This window comes from Sus scrofa, chromosome 13 (assembly GCF_054392235.1).
Source record: "Sus scrofa isolate SSC_HxYL_T2T_F1_AM1 chromosome 13, Sscrofa_HxYL_maternal_Yorkshire_Landrace_v2.0, whole genome shotgun sequence".
In the NCBI taxonomy this organism is placed as follows: domain Eukaryota; kingdom Metazoa; phylum Chordata; class Mammalia; order Artiodactyla; family Suidae; genus Sus; species Sus scrofa.
This window is the reverse complement of record NC_139395.1, coordinates 41,058,428-41,082,605: the sequence shown is the minus strand read 5'-3', so window position 1 is coordinate 41,082,605 and position 24,178 is coordinate 41,058,428. Positions and strand designations below refer to the sequence as shown.

The 24,178-nt window shown below is 50.3% G+C and overlaps 3 protein-coding genes across 28 annotated transcripts in view; 1 reads left to right on the top strand and 2 right to left on the bottom strand.

Annotated features, from left to right (window-relative positions):
* ZNF662 (zinc finger protein 662) overlaps positions 1 to 24,178 on the bottom strand; it is a 42,733-nt gene that overhangs the window by 6,429 nt on the left and 12,126 nt on the right. For 2 of the 8 annotated variants that reach the window (XR_014822877.1, XM_005669423.4), the window contains exons 1-3: positions 3,860 to 4,140; positions 2,188 to 2,314; positions 1,144 to 1,260 (exon numbers count right to left, since the gene is read on the bottom strand). Coding sequence is in view for 6 of the 8 variants with exons in the window: in XM_005669423.4 (XP_005669480.2) it covers positions 1,144 to 1,260; positions 2,188 to 2,314; positions 3,860 to 4,105 (490 nt within the window). In the remaining 2 variants the exon portion in view is untranslated. Of the gene's footprint in view, positions 1 to 1,143; positions 1,261 to 2,187; positions 2,315 to 3,777; positions 4,141 to 24,178 lie in introns of those variants that run through there. The other 6 variants (XR_014822878.1, XM_005669424.4, XM_084987989.1 and 3 more) reach the window with 5 other exon arrangements.
* ACKR2 (atypical chemokine receptor 2) overlaps positions 5,302 to 24,178 on the bottom strand; it is a 76,060-nt gene continuing 57,183 nt past the window's right edge. For 16 of the 18 annotated variants that reach the window (XM_084986950.1, XM_084986946.1, XM_021068500.2 and 13 more), the window contains one exon: positions 16,631 to 23,153. In XM_084986950.1, coding sequence (XP_084843076.1) covers positions 21,967 to 23,124 — 1,158 coding nt within the window. In that variant the 5' untranslated portion in view covers positions 23,125 to 23,153 and the 3' untranslated portion in view covers positions 16,631 to 21,966. 18 annotated transcript variants of the gene reach the window in all.
* On the top strand, positions 14,432 to 16,702 carry CYP8B1 (cytochrome P450 family 8 subfamily B member 1). 2 transcript variants are annotated; one of them, XM_084987145.1, is made up of 2 exons: positions 14,432 to 15,968; positions 16,381 to 16,702. In XM_084987145.1, exons 1-2 carry the CDS (start codon positions 14,467 to 14,469, stop codon positions 16,469 to 16,471), a joined length of 1,593 nt encoding a protein of 530 aa, XP_084843271.1. In that variant the 5' UTR covers positions 14,432 to 14,466; the 3' UTR covers positions 16,472 to 16,702.

Genomic DNA, 24,178 nt, shown 5'->3' with positions numbered 1-24,178 from the left:
ACCCCAACACTTCCTGATTTCTAATGATAAAAATGGTCATGAGGAGTTCCCGTTGTGGCTCAGCACATTAAGGACCCAATACAGTCTCCATGAAGATGCAGGTTCAATCCATGGTCCTGGTCAATGGGTAATGGATCCAGCATTGCCGCAAGCTGAGGTGTAGATTGCAGACGCGGCTTGGATCTCATGTTGCCATGCCTGTGGTGTGGGCCAGCAGCTGCAGCTCTGATTAAACCCCTACCCTGGGAACTTCCATATGCCACAGGTGCAGCCATTAAAAAAAAAAAAAAAAGGCCAAAGGGCAGTCAGAAAATTCTGTTGGGAGTTCCCGTCATGGCTCAGTGGAAACAAATGTGACTAGCATCCACGAGGACGTGGATTTGATCCCTGGCCTCACTCATGGGTTAAGGATCTCGCTCATGTGATGTAGGTCACAGACGTGGCTCGGATCCCGTGTTGCTGTGGCTGTGGTGTAGGCTGGCGGCCACAGCTGCAACTGGACCACTAGCCGAGGAACCTCCATACACTGAGGGGGCAGCCCTAAAAAGACAAAAGACAAAAAAAAAAAAAAAGAAACTTCTGTTGGAAGATTATAAGCAGGCCAGGAAGGTAGAAAGACCACCCCAGATCAGAAAGAAAACAGAAAAATCATGGAGTAAAGGTAAATGGTGGCCGTGAAAAGAACGTGGAGATGGGGAGGAGGCAAAACAGGCATATGACAATGGCACTCAGAGGAGCCAGGATGAGTAAAGCAAGGACTCAAGAACCATGAGGACACAGAGGAAAACAAGGAATCGCACTGGTGTCTATAGCACTAGGTGAAGAGAATCCATAACTACCACAGTTTAAAGATCAAGACAAGCAGGAGTTCCCATTGTGGCTCAGCGGTTAACAAACCTGACTAGCACCAGTGAGGACGCAGGTTCGATCCCTGGCCTCGCTTAGTGGGTTAAGGATCTGGCATTGCCTGCTGCAAGCTGTGGTGTAGGTCGCAGATGTGGCTCGGATCTGGCATGGCTGTGGCTGGGAACTTCCATGTGCCACAGGTGCAACCCCAAAAAGACAAAAAAAAAATAAATAATAAAAGTAAAATAAAGATCATGACAAGGGAACTGGTCAAATGGTACGTGCGTCCTCACTCACCTGAGGAGATGCCCCTGGGGCCCTCTCCATCCAGAGGTCCCTCTGGGGCTGAGCTCCAGGGTGCTTCCCCTCGCTCCAGCAGGAAAATCAGAGCTGGTTTGGGAAATGGAAATGCTGCTTGACAGGAAAGAAATGAGACAGGCAGGTGAGTAGGGTGACACTGAGCAATCCCAGAGCTCCTCCCAGGCCTATATCTTCAGGGGCTGGAACGGAAGAAGGGAAATTACTAGAGAGAACAAGAAAAGGAAGTCCGGGCAAAGGGGCAGAAGACCTCGGGAGAGGGGCCCCAAGGCTTTCAAAGGTCAGGAAGCAGAGAGGGAGAGAGGTACTCAGTAACTGTGAGTGAGAAGAGAGATGACTTCACTGGTTGAGGAGCTGAGCTTTCTGGTGCTCTGCCTCTCTTGAGAATCTCAGGTTCAGACATGTGCATGAAGATGCTTGGTATTGGGCCAGGTCTCCCAAACTGAGGCTATGGGGAACAGAGGGCTCAGTGAGCCACCAGAAATCTTCTCACTTTCCCCTGTAACCACAGCACATGGGTTAGGAGGCCAGAAGTTGTCAGCCAGGAGCAAGGAAGCCCTACGTGAGGCCCAAATTGATACCAGGACTTCCCACTTCCCAGCAACCACTAAGGCTGGGTCTTTAAGAATCCAAGAGCCTGGAGTTCCCGTCATGGCTCAGTGGTTAATGAATCTGACTAGGAACCATGAGGTTGCAGGTTTGATTCCTGGCCTCGCTCACTGGGTTAAGGATCCAGCGTGGCTGTGAGCTCTGGTCGCAGATACAGCTCGGATCCCCCATTGCTGTGACTCTGGCGTAGGCTGGTGGCTACAGCTCCAATTGGACCCCTAGCCTGGAAACCTCCATATGCTGAGGGTGCGTCCCTAGAAAAAGCAGAAAGACAAAACAAAAAACAAAAAAAACAAGAATTCAAGAGCCTGAAGTTGCCACTCAGCTGAGGGTTATCAAAGACTCCTGAGCCTTTGAAGGAGAAGACAAGACATCTGAAGGGCAGAGGCAGAGTCCAAACGGAAAGCCCCTTACCGAGGGAAGCCACAGCTGCATAGTTCTCCAGCATCACCTCCCTGTACAGGGCCCTCTGAGCAGGGGCCAGGCTGGTCCATTCATTCTCAGAGAAGAAGATGGCCACATCCTCGAAGGTCACTGATTCCTGAAACAGCATCTGTTTAAATGCCCTAGGACAACCACAGGACCCAGGCCTGGAGTCACAGTAGACCAGGCACTAAGAGGTATTGGAGAGGATGCCCTATGCATTTCTGCATTCTAAATGGCTAAGGGAACTCTCAGCAGACTTTCACCTACTTACAAAGATATAATGGATCAGCCAACAATCTCAGGTCCCTTCACCTTTACTTCAGCAAACAACCTCTTATTTTTTTACGAGGCTCTGCAAGTCTTCCCTTTTCACTCCCATAGGTGCTCTAGGTGCCCCTTTCTCCACCATGTGTCCTCCTTCAAAGGTTACCAACCCTTGATAACAGGAGCAACTACCATTTATGGAGCCTGTGCCAAGTCCTCTGTATACACTACTTGGTATATGCCGCACAGCCTATAGGAGGATACTAATCCATTTAATAGAAACGGAGGCTCAGAGATTTACCTCCCCCGAGTTACAGAGCTGAGACAGAACTCAGGCCTGTTTGACTCAATGGTTCTTACCTACTATGGCACACTGCCTTCTACCCTCATTCCCGCCACCAATGCCACCCCCGGGGTAGGACTCTTGCTGTTCCCTCCCTCCCCGTCACTGCCACCTCAGTACACTCAGGCTGCTGCAGAGGCTGTACTTAACAGGGCAGAGCCCAACTGTGACTATTCTCTGCCCTCCCCGACCTCAGCACACTGACCCATCCACCCTACTCTCTCTTCCCCATATCCCAGGTCCCTTTTTCTGTATCTCTGGGAACCCTAGCTTCTGCACCTTTTCTTTCCTCTTCTTACTCTCTTAGGAAACACAAACTGTGGTTATAGAGCCATCAAGACTTCTAATTCCAGCCACTGCTTCATTCAGGATCTCAATCTCCATACTATGGAGGAGCCACTTCTGATCCATTTCACATCAGTCCTTGCCCTACAAAGTTAGCCCCTTTCTCTGCCCTCCACCCCAACTTACCCAGAACTCCAAGGTTCAAAGTCTTTGGCCGGCTCACCTTTGCACACCTAAAAAGCCCAAATCTTCTGCACTGCCGATAATTCCAGTCACCATTCAGGGACCCAGTTTACTCCCCAAGGATCATCTCCTGCAAGACCACCCTCATTCTCTACCCTATCTACATCCCTTAGGAAACCAAACCCCTTCCTTGTCCATATCCGTGCCCTTGCACCTGCAGCGCCCCTTGCCTGACGATCCAGCTCCTTCCTCCCACGCCTGCAAGTTCACGTTCATCTCAAGATGCACCTCAAACAAAATCAGCTCTGCAAAACCAGTCATGGAAATTCTGGCCGTTAGTTGTCACGCACAGCGCTCTGTGAACACCTCTGCCCCAGCTCTGGCTCATGCCTGTCCATCTGCACGTGTGCTTCCCCTGCCGCCGCAAATCTGGGGGATGTCGAATCCACTCCGTCCCTGGCCAGTTCTTCCAGGCCCTCAACTCTGAGCAGTACCCAGATTACCTGGTCGCCGCACTGTCCCCTCTCAGCCCCTAGAGCCCAGGGCAGAGACGAGCCAGCTTCGAGGCGCCGGCCCTGCACTCACCAGGCGCGCCTGAGCTGGCGTGGATTGTCCCGGCAGCAGCTGGAGCGCAGGGCCGAAACAGGTCCCGCACGCCAGGGCCACGGCCACCCTCCGGGGAAGCGAGCGCGCGCCGGGCCCGACCCTGGGCTGCCTGGGGTCGAGGAGGGACACTCCGGGCCCGAACGGGCCTGACTTAGCGGCCCCACGCCAGGGAGCCGCAAAAGCAAGACCCAGGGTCCACTCCTCCGCCGGAGCCGCCAGCCCCATGCCCAGCTCCGCGCGCCCAGCGTAGACCAGATCTCTGCGCGGAAGAGGTGGAGGCTGTAGCCCTCTTACAATTCTGGCTACTCTAGGGCGGTGGAGGGCTTCTGCATCTCTATGGTCCTCCCTTCTCGCCTAGCAAAGGAGGGCGAGGAGAGTGGTCCAGCTCTGCCAGAGATATCGACTGCTGCCGGCGCGGCCGCGTTAAAAGATGGCCGGTGGACAGGGAGTGGCTTTGGGGGAGACTTCTGCTGGAAGTCCTTCCTGGCCCTTTTCTTCCCACGAGCCACCCTTCTCCACCTCTTTGCACCTTTGTAGAATGGATGCTGATATAAGATAGCAATACTTCACTTAACTATGCCTGCCTCCCTCTACGAGGTTCTATATTCCTGGAGAGATTACATCATTGATCTGTTCATCTTTGTGCCTCTAACATCTGCCCAGCGTCTAGCACCTCTTAGGGCCCAATTTCTTTTAAGTGCTATTGAATGTTTGTTGAATAAAATGATGCTTAAGTGTTGAAAGTTGTTCAGTTGAAGAAAGTAAGGCCCAAACTGAAAAATGACTTACTAACATCACATAGAATGTCAGGAAGTAAAGTTTGTTTGTTTGTTTGTTTTTGTTTTTTTGTCTTTTTGCTATTTCTTTGGGCCGCTCCCGCGGCATATGGAGGTTCCCAGGCTAGGGGTCGAATCGGAGCCGCAGCCACTGGCCTACGCCAGAGCCACAGCAACGCGGGATCCGAGCCGCGTCTGCAACCTACACCACAGCTCACGGCAACGCCGGATCGTTAACCCACTGAGCAAGGGCAGGGAGCGAACCCGCAACCTCAAGGTTCCTGGTCGGATTCGTTAACCACTGCTCCACGACGGGAACTCCGGAAGTAAAGCTTTTAAAGAAAGTTGTGAGGGGTTCCTGACATGGCTCAGGGGTTAAGGAACCCGACTAGAATCCATGAGGACCCAGGTTCTATCTTTGGCCTTGCTCCCTGGGTTAAGGATCCCGCCTTGCAGTGAGCTATGGTGTACATCACAGCCACGGCTCAGATCTGGTGTTGCTGTGGCCGTGGTGTAGACCCGTGGCTATAACTCCGATTCGACCCCTAGACTGGTAACCTCCAAATGCCAGGAGAGCAGCCCTAAAAAGACAAAAAAAAAAAAGAAAAAAAAAGTTGTGAATATAAAAGGAGACCTCCCAAATGAGAACAAGAAATGGCTATTTATTCAGAGCTTGCTATATAGCAAAGGAGTCAGCCACCATCACTTACATTTGGCCGAGACTCTAAGTTAGGCAGAGAAGTGGGAAAACTTTACAGTAGAAAAAAAAAGCAAAGGTTTCAGGAATGCTATGGTTAAAGACTGTTGGTATGGGGGCTTACTAGAAGCAAAGCATCTTATGTAATTGGTTGGAGAGCATTAATCGTTTGACCCCTTGGGCTGGTCACTGCAGACAACACTGAAATGGCTGCTGCAGATGGTGGGTCAGAGTTCTTATCTTTCCATATGATCTGGCCATTGTAGGAAGATGTTTCTTCATAGGAATTCAGGTCTACAGGCTCAGATGCCTTATGGTTTCCCCAGGTACTGAGGGCTGACAGATACTGTACCTGTGAAAAAATCACAGAGCAAAGGAGACCTCAGATGAACTCCCAGGTTTGTTGGTTTGTTTCTAAGAGCATACTGGAGTAGCTCATAAATGATCACTAGTTGGTAGTTTGTGACAGCTGAGAAGGAAGCAGACTCTTAACTTGGGGAAGATCACCGGGAAGGTTAGGCATGCAACAAATTCTCCCATTATTTTCTTTCTTTCTTTTTTTTTTTTTTTTCGGTCTTTTTAGGGCCACACCCATGGCACATGAGGGGTCCCAGGCTAGGGGTCCAATCAGAGTTGTAGCCACCGGCCTATTCCAGAGCCACAGCAATGCCAGCTCCAAGCCATGTCTGTGATCTACACCACAGCTCACAGCAATACCAGATCCTTAACCCACTGAGCAAGGCCAGGGATCGAACTCGCAATCTCATTGTTCCTAGTCGGATTTGTTTCCGCTGCGCCACAACGGGAACTCCTCCCAAGATTTTCTTTGGGACCAGATGGAGAAAACTGAACTGGTGACAAAACAACTGTTTTAGCCCAGAACAAGGAGCTCTCAGACACCTAAGATAGGGTCCACCAGGAAAAAATAAAGGTGTCTTATGGCTATAACCAGTGTCTTGGTCCAAAATGCATAGAAAACTAAAGAGGAGAGGAATAGTCAATCACATTTAACAATATCTTTTTACTCTCTCCATTGTTCTGTCAAACACAGAGCAGCAGCAGGTGAGGTCAAGGCCAAATTGTAACTGATTTGGCCAGTAAAGGAGCCATTTTGAGACTCCAACTCTTAACCTGTTGGAGCTCCAAAGGTTAAAGACTCAACATAGTTTGAGTGGATGTTTGATCTCTGGTCTTTTTTTTTTTTTTTTTTTTTTTTTTTTTTGTCTTTTTGCTATTTCTTGGGCCGCTCCTGCGGCATATGGAGGTTTCCAGGCTAGGGGTCGAATCAGAGCTGCAGCCACTGGCTTACGCCAGAGCCACAGCAACGCAGGATCCAAGCCGCGTCTGCAACCTACACCACAGCTCACGGCAACGCCAGATCGTTAACCCACTGAGCAAGTGCAGGGACCGAACCGGCAACCTCATGGTTCCTAGTCGGATTCGTTAACCACTGCGCCACGACGGGAACTCCTGATCTCTGGTCTTGATCAGTGGGTTAAGGATCCGGCTTTGACACAAGCTTTGGCTCCGGTCGCAAATGCAGTGTAGGTTGCAGAGGCAGCTTGGATCTGATGTTGCCATGACTGTGTCATAGGCTGGCAGCTGCAGCTCCAATACAGCCCCTAGCCTGGTAACTTCCATATGCCGCAGGTGTAGTCCTGAAAAAAAAAAAAAGAAAGAAAGAAAGAAAAAGATTCACACAATGTACTACTTACATAAACGGTAAAAGAAAGAGTAGCCAAACATCTCAGTTTCCCAGGAACTTGTCCCACACACCAAAAGCAATGACATGGTAACAAAAGGGGGCTGAATGACTACAACATGAGTTGTGGGATTCACCTTGCTAAGAAGCCAGTTTTATTTTGTTTTATTTTACTTTATTCTTCAACCATGCCCAGAGCATGTGAAAGTTCCCAGGCCAGAGATCGAGCCCCAGCCACAGCAGTGACAATGCTGGATCCTTCACTACTAGGCTTCAAGAGAACTCTGAGGAGCCTATTTTATTTTATTTTATTTTAATTATTTATTTATTTATTTTGTCTTTTTGCCTTTTCTAGGGCAGTTTCCATGGCATATGGAGGTTCCCAGGCTAGGGGTCTAATCAGAGCTGTAGCCACTGGCCTAGGCCAGAGCCACAGCAACACAGGATCCGAGCCGCATCTGCAACCTACACCTCAGCTCATGGCAACGCCAGATCCTTAACCCACTGAGCAAGGCCAGAGACTGAATCCACAACCTCATGGTTCCTCGTCGGATTTGTTAACCACTGCGCCACGATGGGAACTCCTAAGGAGCCAATTTTAGACTGCAGTTAAACAGTGTTATAGTCTGCAGTTACAACCTGAGGAGAGTGGGGGCAGAAAGCCTCATATTGCAACAGAACCTGGGAGGCACTAAGAAACTCTCATGACAGCCTCTCACAAGGATAGGAACAGAAGTGGGAGATGGCCTCAATAGCTTGTAAAGCTCTGCTCATTCTCTCATGTTCTGGAAGGATCACAAGGTGATCTGCCAAGACTCAGATGAGCTGTATGTAGTTCAAGCCTTTCCCTGCATGGCCTATATAAATGTGTGTGGAATTGGCAGGGCACCATGGTAGAGCTATTCCCCTACAACTTTACCTCCCACCTTCTCACACGTAAAGGATTCTCAGGTGGCATAGATCCCCATGTAGGTTATCAGATACTCTCATTAACTGTACAGACAGAGGCTTGGGCCAAATCAATTCCATCTATTTGGCTTAGGCGACACTGGATAAGAGTGACCAAGATTATGATTCACAGCAGTGTAGCCAGGCTCATTGGAGGACAGGCCAGTCAGGCTCCACAGCCAGAGCCAAGCCAGCTAAACATGTTTTTAAGATAGGTGAGGCCAGAGGCATGGGCAATGGCCCATACCCCACATAAACAAGCCAGCAAGAAAAACAGAGCAATAAAATTGCACATCATCATTCATGCCAGAAGATCTAGAACAATCAGTGATCTGTGGAAAATGTACAAAAGGGCCCAAGAATAATAGGATGAGGCTAAAGGGAATAATGTTAATGTTGAGAAAGTTAGTCTTGTCCTGTTGTCGCTTGGTGAGGCTGTTCCTTTCTGAAGTCAGTGGCTGTTGGGAAGAGGCTGAGAGACTTTAAAATAGGATCATCTGCTGGCCAGTAGCCAAACTGAGGGTGGTGGCAAAAGCATGGGTTAAATTGGCCAGATATCTCACAGAAGCTGTGATAGGTTAATGATCCGTCCCTCTGCCCCCTGATTTCCCAGAGTCTATAAGGCGTTCTGTTCCTAAGCAGGGTTGTTCTTCTCCTTCCATAGCCACAGGATCACTATGACCAGCCTCTGCAGTAACCACTTCACCTTCTCCCCACTCCTCCTGTGTCTTCCCACACTATATCCTCACTCGTCCCTAGTTAGCTCAGGAGTTCCTTTCTTTTTTCTTATTCTTTTTTGGCTGCCCCACTGGCATATGAAGTTCCGAGGCCAGGAATCAGGGCCGGAGATCAGATCCAAAACCTACAGTGCAGCTGCAGCAAACACTGGATTCTTTAAGCCACCGTGCCAGGCTAGGAATGGAATCTGCATCCTGGCATCGCAGAGATGCCGCCGATCCCACTGCACCACAGCAGGAACTCAGAAGTTCCTTTCTTACATAACGTACAACACCCTAGCCCTAGATCTCCCACCCTCTGACATGTGAGCCATGCCAAGACCACCTTAGCAGTTATTGCCTCAAAATTCATGATCATTATAAGCATCATCTATAATTACCCAAATCCAGCAAGCACAGCTGAATGGCCAAAATGATAACAACACAAACTGGATTTCAGCCTTCTAGCCCCTGGCTCTTCTTTCCTACTTGCAAATTCTAGTAGTTCAATTTTCCAGAAAGGCATGAGAGGGAAAAAAAATAGAGGCAGAAGGATAAATTACGTGCTTTGGGTTTCCTGCAGCCACTTGGGGCATTCTCCCACTCCTGAACCTCATGTTTAGATTTTTATTTAAATGGGAGGTACTCTTTTAGGTAACTGTCAAATTTAGAGCCCAGACTGCCTTAAATTGTACACCACTGAGAGCTGTTTGGTTGTCCAATACTTTTTCAGTTTTTCTTTAGGAGTTTATCTTCTCTTTCAACAGCACTTGCTTCTTCGGGCATGAAAGGTCCAATGTCCCAGGTGATACAGGACATGAAAGGTCCAGTGTCCCAGGTAACTGTCCATTGTTGGTATTTTTAGCTATAAAAGTGGCACTGCTGTCTGCTTGAGTGTATTTGGTGAGTCCAAGTATGTAACACAGGCCACCTTAGAGTCCTTGAGTACTTACCTACATCTGCTGTGTGGATGAGGACGGCAGTGCCATACCCTAAAAATGTGTCTATTGCATTCCATGCCCAGGAGTACCCTCAACAGGAAAGCAGGAAGTCTATATACTCTACTTGCCAGTACCCCTAGTTAAGTGGCCCAGAATTCCCTTTGCCACTCAACTGTGTGGCTGGCAGTCCAGTCACATTTGTCAGGCTGCTGCATTCTTCCTTCCATCATGATGTTCCAAGATTCCTTCTTTTATTGTTTCCTTTCTGTTCATGGAACTTCCTTTAGCCATCATTTTAAGGTAGGTGTGCTAGTGACAATTCTCTTAATTTTCCTTAATTTTCTCTTAATTTTCCTTCATCTGAGAACATCTTGATTTCACCTTCATTTCTGAAGAATATTTTCACTGAGAGAGAATTCGGGCTTGAGAGTTCTTTTCTTTCATCATTTGCAGAATTTTGTGCCACTTTCATATGGTTTCTGCTAAAAACAATCCACTGTCATTCAAAGTCTTTCTCTATAGGTAGTATGTTGTTTTGTTTCTCTCTAGCTGCTTTCAAAACATTTTCCTTATCTTCACCTTTTTTTTTTTCTTTTTTTTAGGGCCACACCCATGGCCTATGGAACGTCCCAGGCTAGGGGTCAAATCAGAGTTACAGCTGCTGGCCTACACCACAGCCACAGAAACTCGGGATCCTAGCCATGTCTGCGAACTACAGCACAGTTCATGGCAACACCAGATCCTCAACCCACTGAGCAAGGCCAGGAATAGAACCTGAATCCTCATGAATACTAGTCGGATTCATTTCTGCTGTGCCACAACGGGAACTTCCACATTTTTGAAGTTTGATTATGATATCTCTGGACTTGAATTTCTTTGGGTTTATCCTGTTAGGGATTTGTACAGCTAATTTTGATGAAATTGTTGCCAGCAATATCATAAAGATTCCCCTCAATGTTTTCTTCTAGGGGTTCTATAGCTCTAACCCCTAAGTTTAGGTCTTTGATACATTTTTAGTTAATTTTTGTATGTCGTGTAAGGTAATTTCATTCTTTTGCATGTGCTATCCAGTTTTCCTAGTTTGTCGAAATGGGGTCCTTTCCCCCTGAATGGTCTTAGCATCCTTACTGAAAATCAGTTGACCATACATGTGAGGGTTTACTTCCGCATTCTCTATTATATTCCTTCCGTCTATAGGTCTGTCCTTTTGCCAGTGCCATGATGTTTTATTTACTATAGCTTTGTCATAAAGTTCAAAGTCAGGAGGAGTGAGTATTCCAACTTCATTCTTTTTCAAGATTATTTTGGCTATTCAGGGTCCCTTGAAATTCCATATGAATCTAAGGATCAGCATGTCCATTTCTTTGAAAAAAGCTGTTGGAATTTTGATAGGAGCTGTGTTGAATCTATAGATCACTGTGGGTGGTATTGACATCTTAACATTGGTACATCTTCCTATCCATGAACATGGAATGTCCTTGCACTTATGTAAGTCTAATTCCTTTTGGCAATGTTTTGTATTTTCAGCATACAAGTCTATCACCAACTTGGTTAGATTTATTCCTAAGTTTTTAATAATTTTAGATGCTATTCAAACAAAATTGCAAGAATTTCCTTTTTGTATTGCTCACTGCTGGTGTACAAAAACACAACTGATTTTTACGTTGATCTTCTACTCTGCAACATTGCTTCCTTTATTAATTCTAGCAGTCCTCAGATGGATTCTTTGGGATTTTCTATATACAGGATCATGTCATCTGTGAGTAGAGATAGTTTTATCCCTTCCTTTACAATCTAGATGCATTTTAATTCTTTTCCTTATCTAATAACTCTGGCTGGAACTTCCAAGTGCTATGGAAAAGTTTCCTTCTCTTCCTGGAAAAAAGAAACTTTGAAAGCTAGGAAGGAAAGGAGCCATAAATAAGCCCAGCTCTAAATTAAATTAGACTACTTTTTTTTCTTTTCAGGGCCACACTTATGGCATATGGAAGTTCCCAGGCTAGGTCTCAAGTCAGAGCTGCAGCTGCCAGCCTACACCACAGCCACAGCAACCCCAGATCCGAGCCCCATCTGCCACCTACACCGCAGCTCACCAGTAACTCCAGATCCTTAACCCACTGAGTGAGGCAAGGGATGGAACCCTCATCCTCATGGATCCCAGTCAGGTTTGTTACCACTGAGCCACAGCCAGGAACTCCAAGACTACTCTCTGATCTAAAGGCAGAGTGAAATAATTTCTCCCCTGCATCTTCATTTCACAGGTATTGCTACTGATTTCTGGGGGTAAGGCAGTGGGCAGGAAGTGGCTAGCACTGGAATCGATATCATCCAGAATTGGAACAGAAGGCAAACAATATTCAAGGGATAGCCAGTGCATCCGGACTAGAGAATGCCCAGAGGAACCACAGCAGGTAAACAGAGCCCTTGGGTTGGTGTGCAGTTGCTTAAAATGCTAGGCCATGTATGGAATGAAAAGACCTCTGACGGAACCAGAAACCCACTTGAGTCCTGTCTAAAGAACTCAACCCACGCTCCTGCCCATCGTGGAATGTGCACACTCCTGCCCATCGTGGAATGTGAGGCAAGCAATAAAGGAGCACAAAAAAAATGTTGAAAGATAACAGAAACGACACTCCAGCCAGGCTTATGAAACGACATTTCTCAGGAGTGTGCTCGGAAGTGGCGGCTTCTGTTCAGCCCACGCGTGGGAAGCAGCAGCAGTGGGAGGGAAGGAGAGAGCCCCCTCCGAAAGGCTTCCCCCTGCCCACCCCCTTACTGTTGGCTCCGAAAATGAATTCACAGACACACAGCCCTCAGGGTGAAGCACCACGGATCGACAGACAGAGGGCGCCTCAGCCCTGGCGGCCGCCAGTGGCTCCTGCCTAAAAGCATCCTCGCAGAGGAGGAGCTGATGACAGAAATTCGGTATCTGCTCAAGAATAAGGAAGAACTGGGAGTTTGGGGTTAATAGATACAGACTCTTGCCTTCAGAATGGATTAGAAATGAGATCCTGCTGGGTAGCACTGGGAGCTATGTCCAGTCACTTATAATGGAGCATGATAATGTGAGAAAAAAGAATGTATACATGTATGTGTAACTGGGACACCATGCTGTACAGTAGAAAAAAAATGAAAGGTTAAAAAAATAAAAAGAACGAGGAAGAAGGTGGTCTTCTCCCCACCCCCCACTTTTCCTTTGATTATAAAACTGCATCGCACTAAATTCTCAGGCACTTGCTTGCCTGCCCACTTGTATCTCTCACAAGGGTCCTACACTAATAAACTCTTTCCTGTCACTGCCTCTCCCTGAATTCTTTCTGCTCTGAGACAGAAGAATCTATGCTCTACCAGGCCCCAAAACATGTTCTGAGGTTTCACTAGGGCTGGGGAGAGCTGAGTACTTGCTGTGGTTGCTCTGAGCAATCAGAGGGAATGTTGTGGAGACAGAGTGTGGATGTTTTGGTTTCCTGCTGGGAGGAACTGTGCAAGGCAAAGGGGGCTCACTCAAGGTGGCATGCAGAAATCTTACGGTTGCCTGAGAAGACAAAGTCCCTGTTTGTGGGCTATTTAAGAAGTTAAAGAGTAACTTGTGGGCTATCAGAACTAGTTGCATTGAGTCTGAACCTTACCTATTGCAACAATGGGCCAGGCTGCTTGACTAAAGCCTTAGAGTCAAGGGCACAGCTTTCTCCTTCTTGGGCCTGCTGGCAGGGACCTGGCCTGACACCTCACAGAGGGCCCCCAGCAATCAGTCAACTCACCTCACCAAGCTGGGACAGCTGTCAGAAACAGTCCCCATTTGGAGTTCCTGCCATGGCTCAGTGGTTAACAAACCTGACTAGTATCCATGAGGATAAGGGTTCAATCCCCGGCCTTGCTCAGTGGGTTAAGGATCCAGCGTTGCCATTAGCTGTGGTATAGGTTGCAGACGAGGCTCAGATCCAGCATTGCTATGGCTGTGGCGTGGGCCGGCAGCTACAGATCTGACTTGATCCCTAGCCTGGGACCCTCCATGTGCCGTGAGTACAGCCCTAAAAAGACAGACAGACAGACAGACAGACAGCAGAAAGAAAAGGAAAGGAAAGGAAAAGGAAAGAAAAGAGAAGAGAAAAGAAAAAAGAAAAGAAAAGAAAAAGCCCTTACTATACTGTGAACCTAGATCCTCATTGTGAAATAAAGCCCTTGGTTTGAAATCCCTATCATCTCTGACATTTCATAATTCCTAGGTTCCCAGTCTGTATTTCTTGATAGAGAATTGTGCAAGCCAATGGGTAAGAGGCTCTGAGACTGAAATCTGAGCCTGTGCTTGAAGAGTCCCTTGCCTGGAAGGTTCTGGGGGTCTTTTAAAAATGAGGGGGTGGTGAAACTTCAATAAGTGCTTAGTGCATTTTTGCTGAATGAGCAAGCTAATGAATATGGGAATTCCTGAGTCAGTAAAGGAGTTGATAGTCAATAACTCATGAGGATAAAGGTGATATCAAGGAAAGCTTGGTAGAGAAGATGCTGGAGATGGGTCTGAAGAGGTCAGAACAAAGCCTGAAGCTGGTGAGGAGGCTGTGACCATAGCTAGAGGCTTCTTTCTGGGCACCTTCCTGGTCCCACCTCCTCCTCCCACATGATCAGGTCCTAAAAAAATTCAAGGGCACATTCTGCTCCCAGGTACTGTCTCGCTAGGGTTATTTACTGTAACTTGCAGTCACAGGGCAAGGTCCAGGTGGACAGACCTTTCTGTCTCCAAGGCCTCCCAAAAGCTCTCTGGCACCCAGAGAACAGTGTGTGCAGAGCTCACCCTGGAAGAGGACAGCTATGGTGCTCTGGGGTCCAGTGCTGGGAGTCCTGCTGGTGGCCATTGTGGGATACCTGTGCCTGCAGGGGCTGCTCCGGCAACGAAGACCTGAGGAGCCCCCTCTGGATAAGGGTTCCGTGCCCTGGCTGGGTCATGCCATGACTTTCCGGAAGAATATGTTGGAATTCCTGAAGCACATGTGGGCCAGACACGGGGACATATTCACCGTGCAGCTAGGCGGCCAGTACTTCACCTTTGTCATGGACCCTCTTTCCTTTGGCCCCATCCTCAAGGATGCGAAGAGAAAACTAGACTTTGTGGAGTATGCAGAAAAACTGGTGCTGAAGGTATTTGGCTACCGCTCCATGCAGGGAGACCACCGGATGATACACTCAGCCAGCACCAAGCACCTCATGGGTGACGGCTTGGAGGAGCTCAACAAAGCCATGCTGGACAACCTGTCCTTGGTTATGCTGGGCCCCAAGGGCCCTAGTCCGGATGCCAGTTGCTGGCGTGAGGACGGCCTCTTTCACTTCTGCTATGACATCCTGTTCAAGGCCGGCTACCTGAGCTTGTTTGGCCGCACAGAGGACAAGGAGCAGGACCTGCTGCAGGCGGAGGAGTTATTCATGCAGTTCCGCAAGTTCGACCGCATGTTCCCCAGGTTTGTCTACTCCCTGCTGGGCCCACGAGAGTGGCTGGAAGTGGGCCGGCTCCAGTGTCTCTTCCACAAGATGCTCTCTGTGGAACACAGCTTGGAGAGGCACGGCATAAGCAGCTGGATCACCGATATGCTTCAGGTTCTGAGGGAGCAGGGAGTAGCCCCAGCCATGCAGGACAAGTTCAACTTCATGATGCTCTGGGCCTCCCAGGGTAACACAGGGCCTACCACTTTCTGGGCCCTCTTGTTCCTCCTGAAGCACCCAGAGGCCATGCGGGCCGTGAGGGAGGAGGCCACCCGGGTCCTGGGGGAAGCCAGGCTGGAGGACAAGCAGTCCTTCGATGTAGAGGTCAGTGCACTGAGTCACATGCCAGTGCTGGACAGCGTGATGGAGGAGACACTGCGGCTGGGGGCCGCGCCCGCCCTCCTCAGGGTGGTGAACAGTGATCAGATCCTAAAGATGGCCAGTGGGCAGGAATACCGGCTCCGTCATGGAGACATCCTGGCCCTCTTCCCTTATCTCTCGGTGCACATGGACCCTGACATCCACCCCGAGCCCACCACCTTCAAGTACGATCGCTTCCTCACGCCCAGCGGCAGCCGGAAAGTAAACTTCTACAAGGCAGGCAAGAAGATCCACCACTACACTATGCCATGGGGCTCGGGCATCTCCATCTGCCCTGGGAGGTTCTTTGCCCTCACCGAGATGAAGCTCTTTGTGCTGCTCATGGTCACACACTTTGACCTGGAGCTGGTGGACCCGGACATGCCTGTGCCACCCGTGGACCCCCAGCGCTGGGGCTTTGGCACCATGCAGCCCAGCTACGAGGTGTGCTTCCGCTACCGCCTGCGGCCCACAGAGTGAGTTCTGTCCAGGCGGCCGCAGGCTGGCCCCGTGCTCCCTTGGGGTCTCCACCTCTGCTGCCCCTCTGAAACCTCAGGCCCCACTGACCGCCCCTTCCTCTGTCCTGCGTGCCCTCCCTGCTCTTTGGCCTCCTTCCAATCACCTCCCAGGCTTATCCTCTCTTTTTTTTTTTAATTTTTATTTTTATTTTTTTATTTTTTTGGCTTTTTAGGGCTGCACCCAGGGCATGCGGAGGTTCCCAGGCTAGGGGTCAAATCAGAGCTAAAGCTGCTGGCAACGCAGGATCCTTAACCCACTGAGTGAGGCCAGGGATTGAACCCACAGCCTCAAGTTTCCTAGTCAGATTCGTTTCCGCTGTGCCACAACAGGAACTCCCCTCCCTTCTTTCTAAAACACTGTCTCTCACAGCGGATTCCACAGAACTCATTTCTCACAGCAAGACCAGGGAAGGGGAAATTATCTGTGGGCAACTCAGTTTGGGAGGCAAGACATGCCTTGACAAGTCCTGCAGCAAAGACACTGGGTAAGTGAGTCAGGCGGCATCTTGCAAAGGTTGGTCTCCACCCCCGCAGCACTTTGTTTCTTTTCCTCAATACTTATTCCTCATCCTGCAAAAGTCAGTCCAGAACAGTGTCATCAGAGAGCAGTACCAGGCAAGCCATATGTGTAATTTTTAATTTCCTACTTGACACATTTTTTTTAAAAAGTCAAAAGAAACAGGTGAAATTCATTTTTATGCTGTAGTTTACTTGAGTTATCTAAAATATTAGCATTTCAACATGAGTCAATGTACAAACATGAATGAAATACTTTTACAATTCTTTTTCCCCTCCAAAGCTGGTATGTACTTTTTACCCTTGATACTGAGCATATCTTAATTCAGACTAGCCCTATCCTGAGTGTTCAACAGCCACATGGGGCTAGTGGCTTCTGTATGGGATAGAGCAGCTCTAGAGAAAGGCTGCCTTTATTCAAGGTCCCTCCTCCATGCCCCCCTCCCCTTTGCACCCCAATCTTGGGCTGATCTTCACTTGCTTTCCACAACCATTGCTGAGCTCAGAGCTCTCAGCTACCCACACTCCCAGTCTCCCCACAGGGGTCTCACAGCACCACTGACTCAGTTCGGCCCATGCAGAACTCAGCATCTGTGCCCCCACCTCTGCCCAGAACCAGCCCCTTCCCCCGATTTCCCTGCCCCTCACTGCACCACCACCCACCCCATCCTCCAGGGCAGACAGGGAGGGGGGACCCTCAGCTCCTCCCTGTCCCCCACATACACTCAGGCCCCAGTTGAGTCAGCCCGACCCCCTGTGGGGACCTGGAACTTTGTCACCTCTTCCCCACCCTGACTGCTTTTTTTACAGCTCAGGACTCAACATTTCTCTCCACCTGGGGTCTGCTGCCAGACACTTTTTTCCAAAAGCACCTCTGAGTGTCCCCCTTTTCATTTTTTGGCTCCCCATCACCTCCACACACCTGACGTTTAATTTTGCCACAGCTGGTCCCCGAATTTTCAATCCAGGGCAATTCAACTTTGGCGACTTTCTCCAATGGAAGCATCCGTGAAGTACAGTGCTTGCCTTCACCATGAACCCTTGTGCCGGCTACTCCCGGAAGCCTTCTTGACCCTTGCCCATCCCATCCTCTGGCCAGAAATGGCCTCCATCCCCTGGAGTTCCCCTACCACTGTGGGCATCACAGCACATCTGTTATGTCATCGCTTTCTGTGTTCTGGTTTCTACTTCCTGCCCTCTGCTCTAGACTGGGGCCCACAGGGAGTGGTATCTTATTCCTCTATCTCCGACCCCAATTCCCTAAATGCAGAGTAAATTACAGAAACCTGACTTCTTCCAGTCTTGGCTAATTTACTTCATTCAAATAATTTCCTTGCCCTCCCATCCTCACTCAGCTTTCCAGCCTGTGAAATGGGAAAGTCCCTGGTGCCAGGCATGCTTTCCAGGGCTGGGAGAGGGTGAAGGGTGCTGCTGCCAGGACTGTAGCTGGCTGACAGCAAGGCCTGGCTGGCGCTGGAACAGGAGGGGAAGTGACCGAGGGAGTTGGTATAGGGTCGGAGAGGGAGGCCCAGGCAGTGTGAACCTCCTGCAGGGACCACCCAGGAGGGCTTCTCTCTGCCACCCCAACCCTACATCTCCGACTGGCCTCTTCCTTTGTCTTGAGGTTGCCTGTTTTGCCCCCAGTTTTCTAGGATAACAAGGCTCTTAGAGTGGGCAGGGGCCAGGCTGGGGGCAGTAGTCTGTTCTCACAACTATGTGACTCTGGACTGGGGCCTGCCTTTCTCCAGGTCTAGATGCTCCCAAATGGTGACATCTGCCTGAAGCCTGATAGAGCTCTGATTGGCCAGGAGAAGCCAGGGCCAGGGCCACAAGGAGAAGAGTCATAGAGGGAGCACAGGGGAGGAAGGGGGAGCATAGGGGGCTGGGAGACATCACTGGAATGCTTGCCAACAATCTCTCTCGCAGAGCCAGGCCCTGTGCCAGAGCAAGTGTGGGAACAAGGGTAAAGACACAGGGCTCTCCCATACCGCCTTGGCCTGGACCTAGCTGCTGCATCCCTTCATTCCCCTAACTCAGAGGACTAGGGACCAGGAGCCTGGCTGGTGGACAGGCTGGGGCAGGGCTGAGAGCCCAAGTCCACTAAGTCAGGACCAAGAGACCTCAACCTAGAGTTGACCATGTGCAGATGTCCCAGGAATGTCATGGATCCTGTGGTCTGTTTGAGAGTCTGCCAGGGACCGAGGGACACCTCAGTGGGTCAAGCATGAGATGAAGATAAGCATGCCATCCAACATGCGCCCCAGGCAGTGGTGAGCAGCTAGGATTAGTATGCGCAGTAGAGGCCCACGCCCACCTGCTAGGGGAGGGACCCATGACACCCACAGTTCTACGCCCCCAGCATGGGAACTGCTGTACACAACCTCCACAAGGGCACCCTTCCCACCCTGGCACAGGGCTTGGGGCAGCAGAAAGACTGAGGGCCTCAAGGATGCATCTAGTCATTGCCTGTCCTCACCCACCAGTTCTATGGCCAATCCTTCATTTCTGCACCAAATTTTTCTCCCTATGTGTATCCTCTCTGGGGGGAGCTTATAGCAAAGGAAGATCAGAGATGGCATGCCAATGGTGGACCTGCAGGCACCTGGGAAAATAAAGAGATACTTTTCCATAAGCAATAACCTCTGTGGACGCTCACAGCACACTTCACAAGGTGGGGGTGGGCAGCCCTGTTCCCAAGCAGAGCCATGCCTGCCCTCCTCCCTTGGTCACCTGGGTAGAAGGGTCTCCCCTGCCTCAGAGTCCTAGAGCCAGGAGAATCCTGGAGGCTTTCCGGAAACCCCAGGTAGAAAGTACAGGTATGTTGGGAAGCCAAGCCTTGGGGCAGGCAGAGAACGGCAGGAGGGACCAAGGTCCAGGCTGGGAAGTCAGGTTGGGATGGAGAGGACACTGCCCTGGCCTGCCTCCAACTCTCTCCTTGACCAGTTTGTGAGAAGGTGCAACCAGAAAACCTTCTCACAAACTGTGCTGCAATCAGAGTCCTCACTGTGGTCAGCTGCGGTGTAGGGCATCTGGGACAGTCAGAGGGACCAAGGGGTCAACTGCAGCCAGGCCTTCTCCTCTTCTGTGGGCACAGGCATCAGGGCACTAAGGGCACTACTTCTCACACACCTGGTATTTGCAGAGAGCACACTCACACACTCACACGGCTGGAGAGAGGCACACAGGAACACACAGAAATCTGCGGGCACACACCAGACCCACGTGGACTCAGTGAGCCCTCATGTCAGACCCACATACACAGTCGTAGGTCAGCCGTAGGTACTTGTCCAACCCACACAGCAACACAGACACATGCACATCGACCCCACCACACACACACTGTGTCCTCCCTTGCCTGGCATACCTTGCCCATCCCCTCTGTATGTCCTGAGCACAAAGTTGGGGACGCTGGGTGCCCAGATGTGTTGGCACAACTCCGGCTGCCACGTGGGCAGGACAGAGGTCCCCTGTGGGGCAAGATTTCAAGAGCTCTAAAACTGAACCTCATCCTCAAACAAATCGTCCTCAAACAAATCGCTACCTTTAGATTCAGAGGATCTCCGCTTCCCAGGGGACTGCGTGGGCTCAGAGTCTTTCCTCCTAGTGGGGAATCTGGGGCCTTGGGGAGAAAGAACTAAAGGCACCAGAGCTGAGAGAGACTGGAGGTGGGGGGCACACCGAGGGGAAGACCAGCCAGGTCAACTCAGGCAAAGTCCAGGGACAGTCCTGCTAATAACACATGTGCAATGACCATACCATTCCAGGGCAAAAAAAGAGTGGGAGGAATACTGACCACCTGCTCAATTCTCTATCCAACCAGCTACTCATTCCAAAAACAAAAAAACAAAACAAAACAAAAAACCCACACCAACTTAGTGAGCACCTACTACATTCCAAGCATGGCTGAAGCACAGGGAATGCAAATTTTGCACCTGCAGACTGGAACTTCCATTCACCCAGCTGTGTGTCCTTCTGGCCTCCGTTCCATCCACCTAAAAGCTTCCTTCTGAGCACTTCTGTCTGCCAGGCTCTGTGCTGCCTTTTCCATGACAGACATGGCAGGTTGTGCCCAGCAGTACTAAGAGGTGTGGGAAAGCAGTGAGCACTCTAGAAGCGCAGGAAGGAGATGCCGCTGTGGGCCAGGGGCTCCCTGGGGCAAGGTTTCTCAGGGGATGTGTTAGTGGGCAGGAAGGATGCTGACCTTGAGACATGAAGCACCCAGGCAGGGTGTATCTGGCAGGAGTTCTTAGGTTGCAGGTAACAAAACACCACTACCCCAAACCAGGAGGGAATTTATTGGTTCATGTAGGCATCAAGTCCAAGCTTGGGACAGGCTTCGGCCATGCCTTGCTCCTGGGCTCGAGCACAGGCCCCGGGGTCTGCTCACTCACTTTTGTCAGCTCACCTTCTAAAGTTCCAGCTGAGGAAGGAGCAGCTCCAGACCTCATACTCCCTCAGCTTCAGTTTCCACTCTGCCTGGCTCATGTGCCCATCCCAAGAGGACTCACTATGTCAGGGAAACGTGAGGCCGCAACTGGCTGATGACCCATGCTCTACGCAACACCCACCAAGCACAAGGCAGAGTAACCAAGGAGCGGGTTCCCAGAAGGAGGAAGATTCAGTTACACAACAAGGGTGAGGTGAATACCTGACTGGAAAATGATCCCTGTCCTTGAGGAAGCTGGCAAGCCCGAAGCAGAGATGGGAATGGGCAGGAAACTGCAAGGGGTGCCTGGCAGCCAGGACATAAAAGCAGAGGTAAAGGAATAGAAGAATAAAACTGTATAGGATTCTAACTGTGAAAAGCTCCAGCCTAAAAAGTGGACAATGATTCTGGACCAGACGGTGCAGGTTCCAGGGAGCACTGAGGGCTCCTGAGAGGGGGTGTGGGAGGCGGAGGGAAGCCCATGCTCTGGGACCACCAGGAACACGTGTTCACTCTGCCTCCCACCCACCCACACTCTCCTATAGGTGGAGCACCTCCAGCCCCTCTTGACCGCCAGCCCCTGGATCTATCATCAAGGCTGTGATATTACACAACAGCACAATAATATTTCCTCAGCTGAGCCACAGGGAAGGGGGCAGCCTGGAGGGTGGCAGGCCTCGGACTACTGTGAGGGAGATGCGAGTGACAGCTGAGGAGGTCGTGATCGCCCTGGCTGCAGGCTGTAGACGAGATGACAGGAGAGCATGAGGACTGGAAACACAGAGGGCAGTTGGTGAACGACTGCAGCCACTCAGCCATCCTCAGTGTCCCCTAGAGGGCGGTGAGGAGCGGGAAGGGAGAAGGCAGGAGTGAGCAAACGCTGCAGGTGTCAGAGGACTGAGAAGGGACCACCGCGCTTAGCAACTGGGTCACCGAAGCCTTTGAAGGGAGGGCTTTGGTGGATGTGCCACTGAGCTGGGTTCCATCTGCTCTCAGAGACTGTGGTGTGGCCGATCAGGCTGAACTCCCCACGTTCTCCTTGTTGGGGGCGTCCTCAGCCTGCCTCCCTTCGAGATCATTCATTCTGGTTACATCTTCCTGGGCAGTGAGCCTGCTGCTCTCAGAAGAGCTGGACGGCGGGGCCTGGGCAAGGTAAGGAGCCTGGTGCCGCCTGAGCACAGCGGCCAGGAGATCCTTAAGGTGCCGGCGGAAGCGGCGACTGGAGAAAGCGTAGAGGACAGGGGTGATGCAGCAGTGGAGGAAGGCGATGCTCTCTGTCACCTGCAGCCCGTAGTCCAGGTGCTGGCTGACCTTGCAGTCCCCAAAGACTTGCAGGTCCAGCAGCGAGTGCAGAAACAAGGTGAGGTTATATGGGAACCACAGCACAAAGAAGGCCACCACCAAGGCTACAGCCATCCTTAGAGCCCGGCCCTGACCCGGGGGCCTCAGCCTGACCAAGACACAGCCGATGCGGGCATAGAAGAAGGTCATGGCCAAGAGCGGGAGGAGAAACCCCAGGAGGTTCTGCTGGAAGCGGAGGAAGAGCTTCCAGATGGTCCCATGCCCCCCGAAATCCGCATAGCAGTCCCACACATTCGGGTGGTTTTCATGTGTCCTCACAAAGACCATGTCAGGGATGGAGACAGCCAGGGCCACAACCCACACGACAGTCACAAGGAGCAGGCTCTTGGCCCGGGTCCTCAGCTGGTGGTGGGGCCAAGCCCACACAATCTCCAGGTACTTGTCCAGGCTCATGCAGCCAATGAAGAAGATGCCACTGTAGAAGTTAATGGTATAGAGGGTGCTCACCATCTTGCACAAGAAACTCCCAAAGACCCAATGCCAGGCCACAGAGATGCCCCAGAAGGGCAGCGTCACCACAAACAGGAGGTTGGAGATGGCCAGGTTCAGCAGATAGGTCTCAGTCATCCGCTTTCGAGGCACGTACCAGAGCAAGACCACGAGAAGAAGGAGGTTCCCGCCCAGGCCCAGCACGAAGATCAGGCTGTAGAAGATAGGCAGAAAGACTCTGCCAAAGGACAGCACCTCATCCTTCCTGCAGAGCATGAAGGCCGCCTCGTCCAGGTAATACTCATAGTCATAGAAGGAGCTGCTGTTCTCAGAACTGGTCACCATGGTGGTGAGTGGCAGAGGGGAGTCGGAGGTGGCCATGTCTGGAGGACACACCCAGTCCTGGAGCTCTGCAAGCCAGAGAGCAGCATGAGCAAAAGGAGACGAATCCAGGCCTCCCGCCCTCTCTCCAAACCCACTTCAGCCACTGCATCTAGTGCACTCTTCACAGTTACTCCAGCACCTGTGGTCTAGCAAGCAAGAGCACAGGCATGCAGAGCCCAAGGTGGTCACTTAATAGCTGTGTCACCGTGGGTAGGTGACTTAACCTCAGGTATTCTCACAGTAGTCACTTCTTTCGTGATGGTTTCTCTTCTTTATTTTTCTCCCTCGTCATTTATAAAGATAATATCTTTGATGCTTTTATTATTTAGGGATACCGATTCACTTGTCTATTGTGTCTGCATACTCTTCCTCATCATGCACGGCTTACAATTATTCTTTGTGTGGCTTTCCTTTTTTTTTTTTTTTTTTAAATAAGAGCATCTCTTCAGTGGGGCTTGTTTTTTTCTATAAATGTCTAGCGTGTGTCCACTCTAGCTTTGAGCTTTTTTCTCTCACTTGAGGATTTCTCTTGCTTGGGTTATTTTAAAAATATTTATTTATAAATAGTTTAATATCAATATTTTCATTTATAAATACTTAGTATTTTTAAGATATTTTATCCAGTATATGTAGGTTTGTAGCACAGAGTTGTTAGCTATGATGAGAGAAGCTTTTAAACCTTTGTCTCACTCAGATTTCCCACTTTTATTTTTTTATGTATTTATTTATTTTTTTTTTTTGTCTTTTTGCTATTTCTTGGGCCGCTCCTGCGGCATATGGAGGTTCCCAGGCTAGGGGTTGAATCGGATCTGTAGCCACTGCCCTACGCCAGGGCCACAGCAACGCGGGATCCGAGCCGTGTCTGCAACCTACACCACAGCTCACGGCAACGCTGGATCGTTAACCCACTGAGCAAGGGCAGGGGTCGAACCCGCAACCTCATGGTTCCTAGTCGGATTCGTTAACCACTGCGCCACGACGGGAACTCCAGATTTCCCACTTTTAAATTGGTATTAATAACAGTGCCTACTTCATGGGGTTCTTGTGAGGT

Bases quoted from the DNA above. Each gene is read 5' to 3' on its own strand.
- CYP8B1 (XM_084987145.1), top strand. From the start codon at position 14,467: ATGGTGCTCTGGGGTCCAGTGCTGGGAGTCCTGCTGGTGGCCATTGTG. The intron at 15,969-16,380 runs GTGAGTTCTGTC...TGTCTCTCACAG, and splicing joins TACCGCCTGCGGCCCACAGA to CGGATTCCACAGAACTCATT.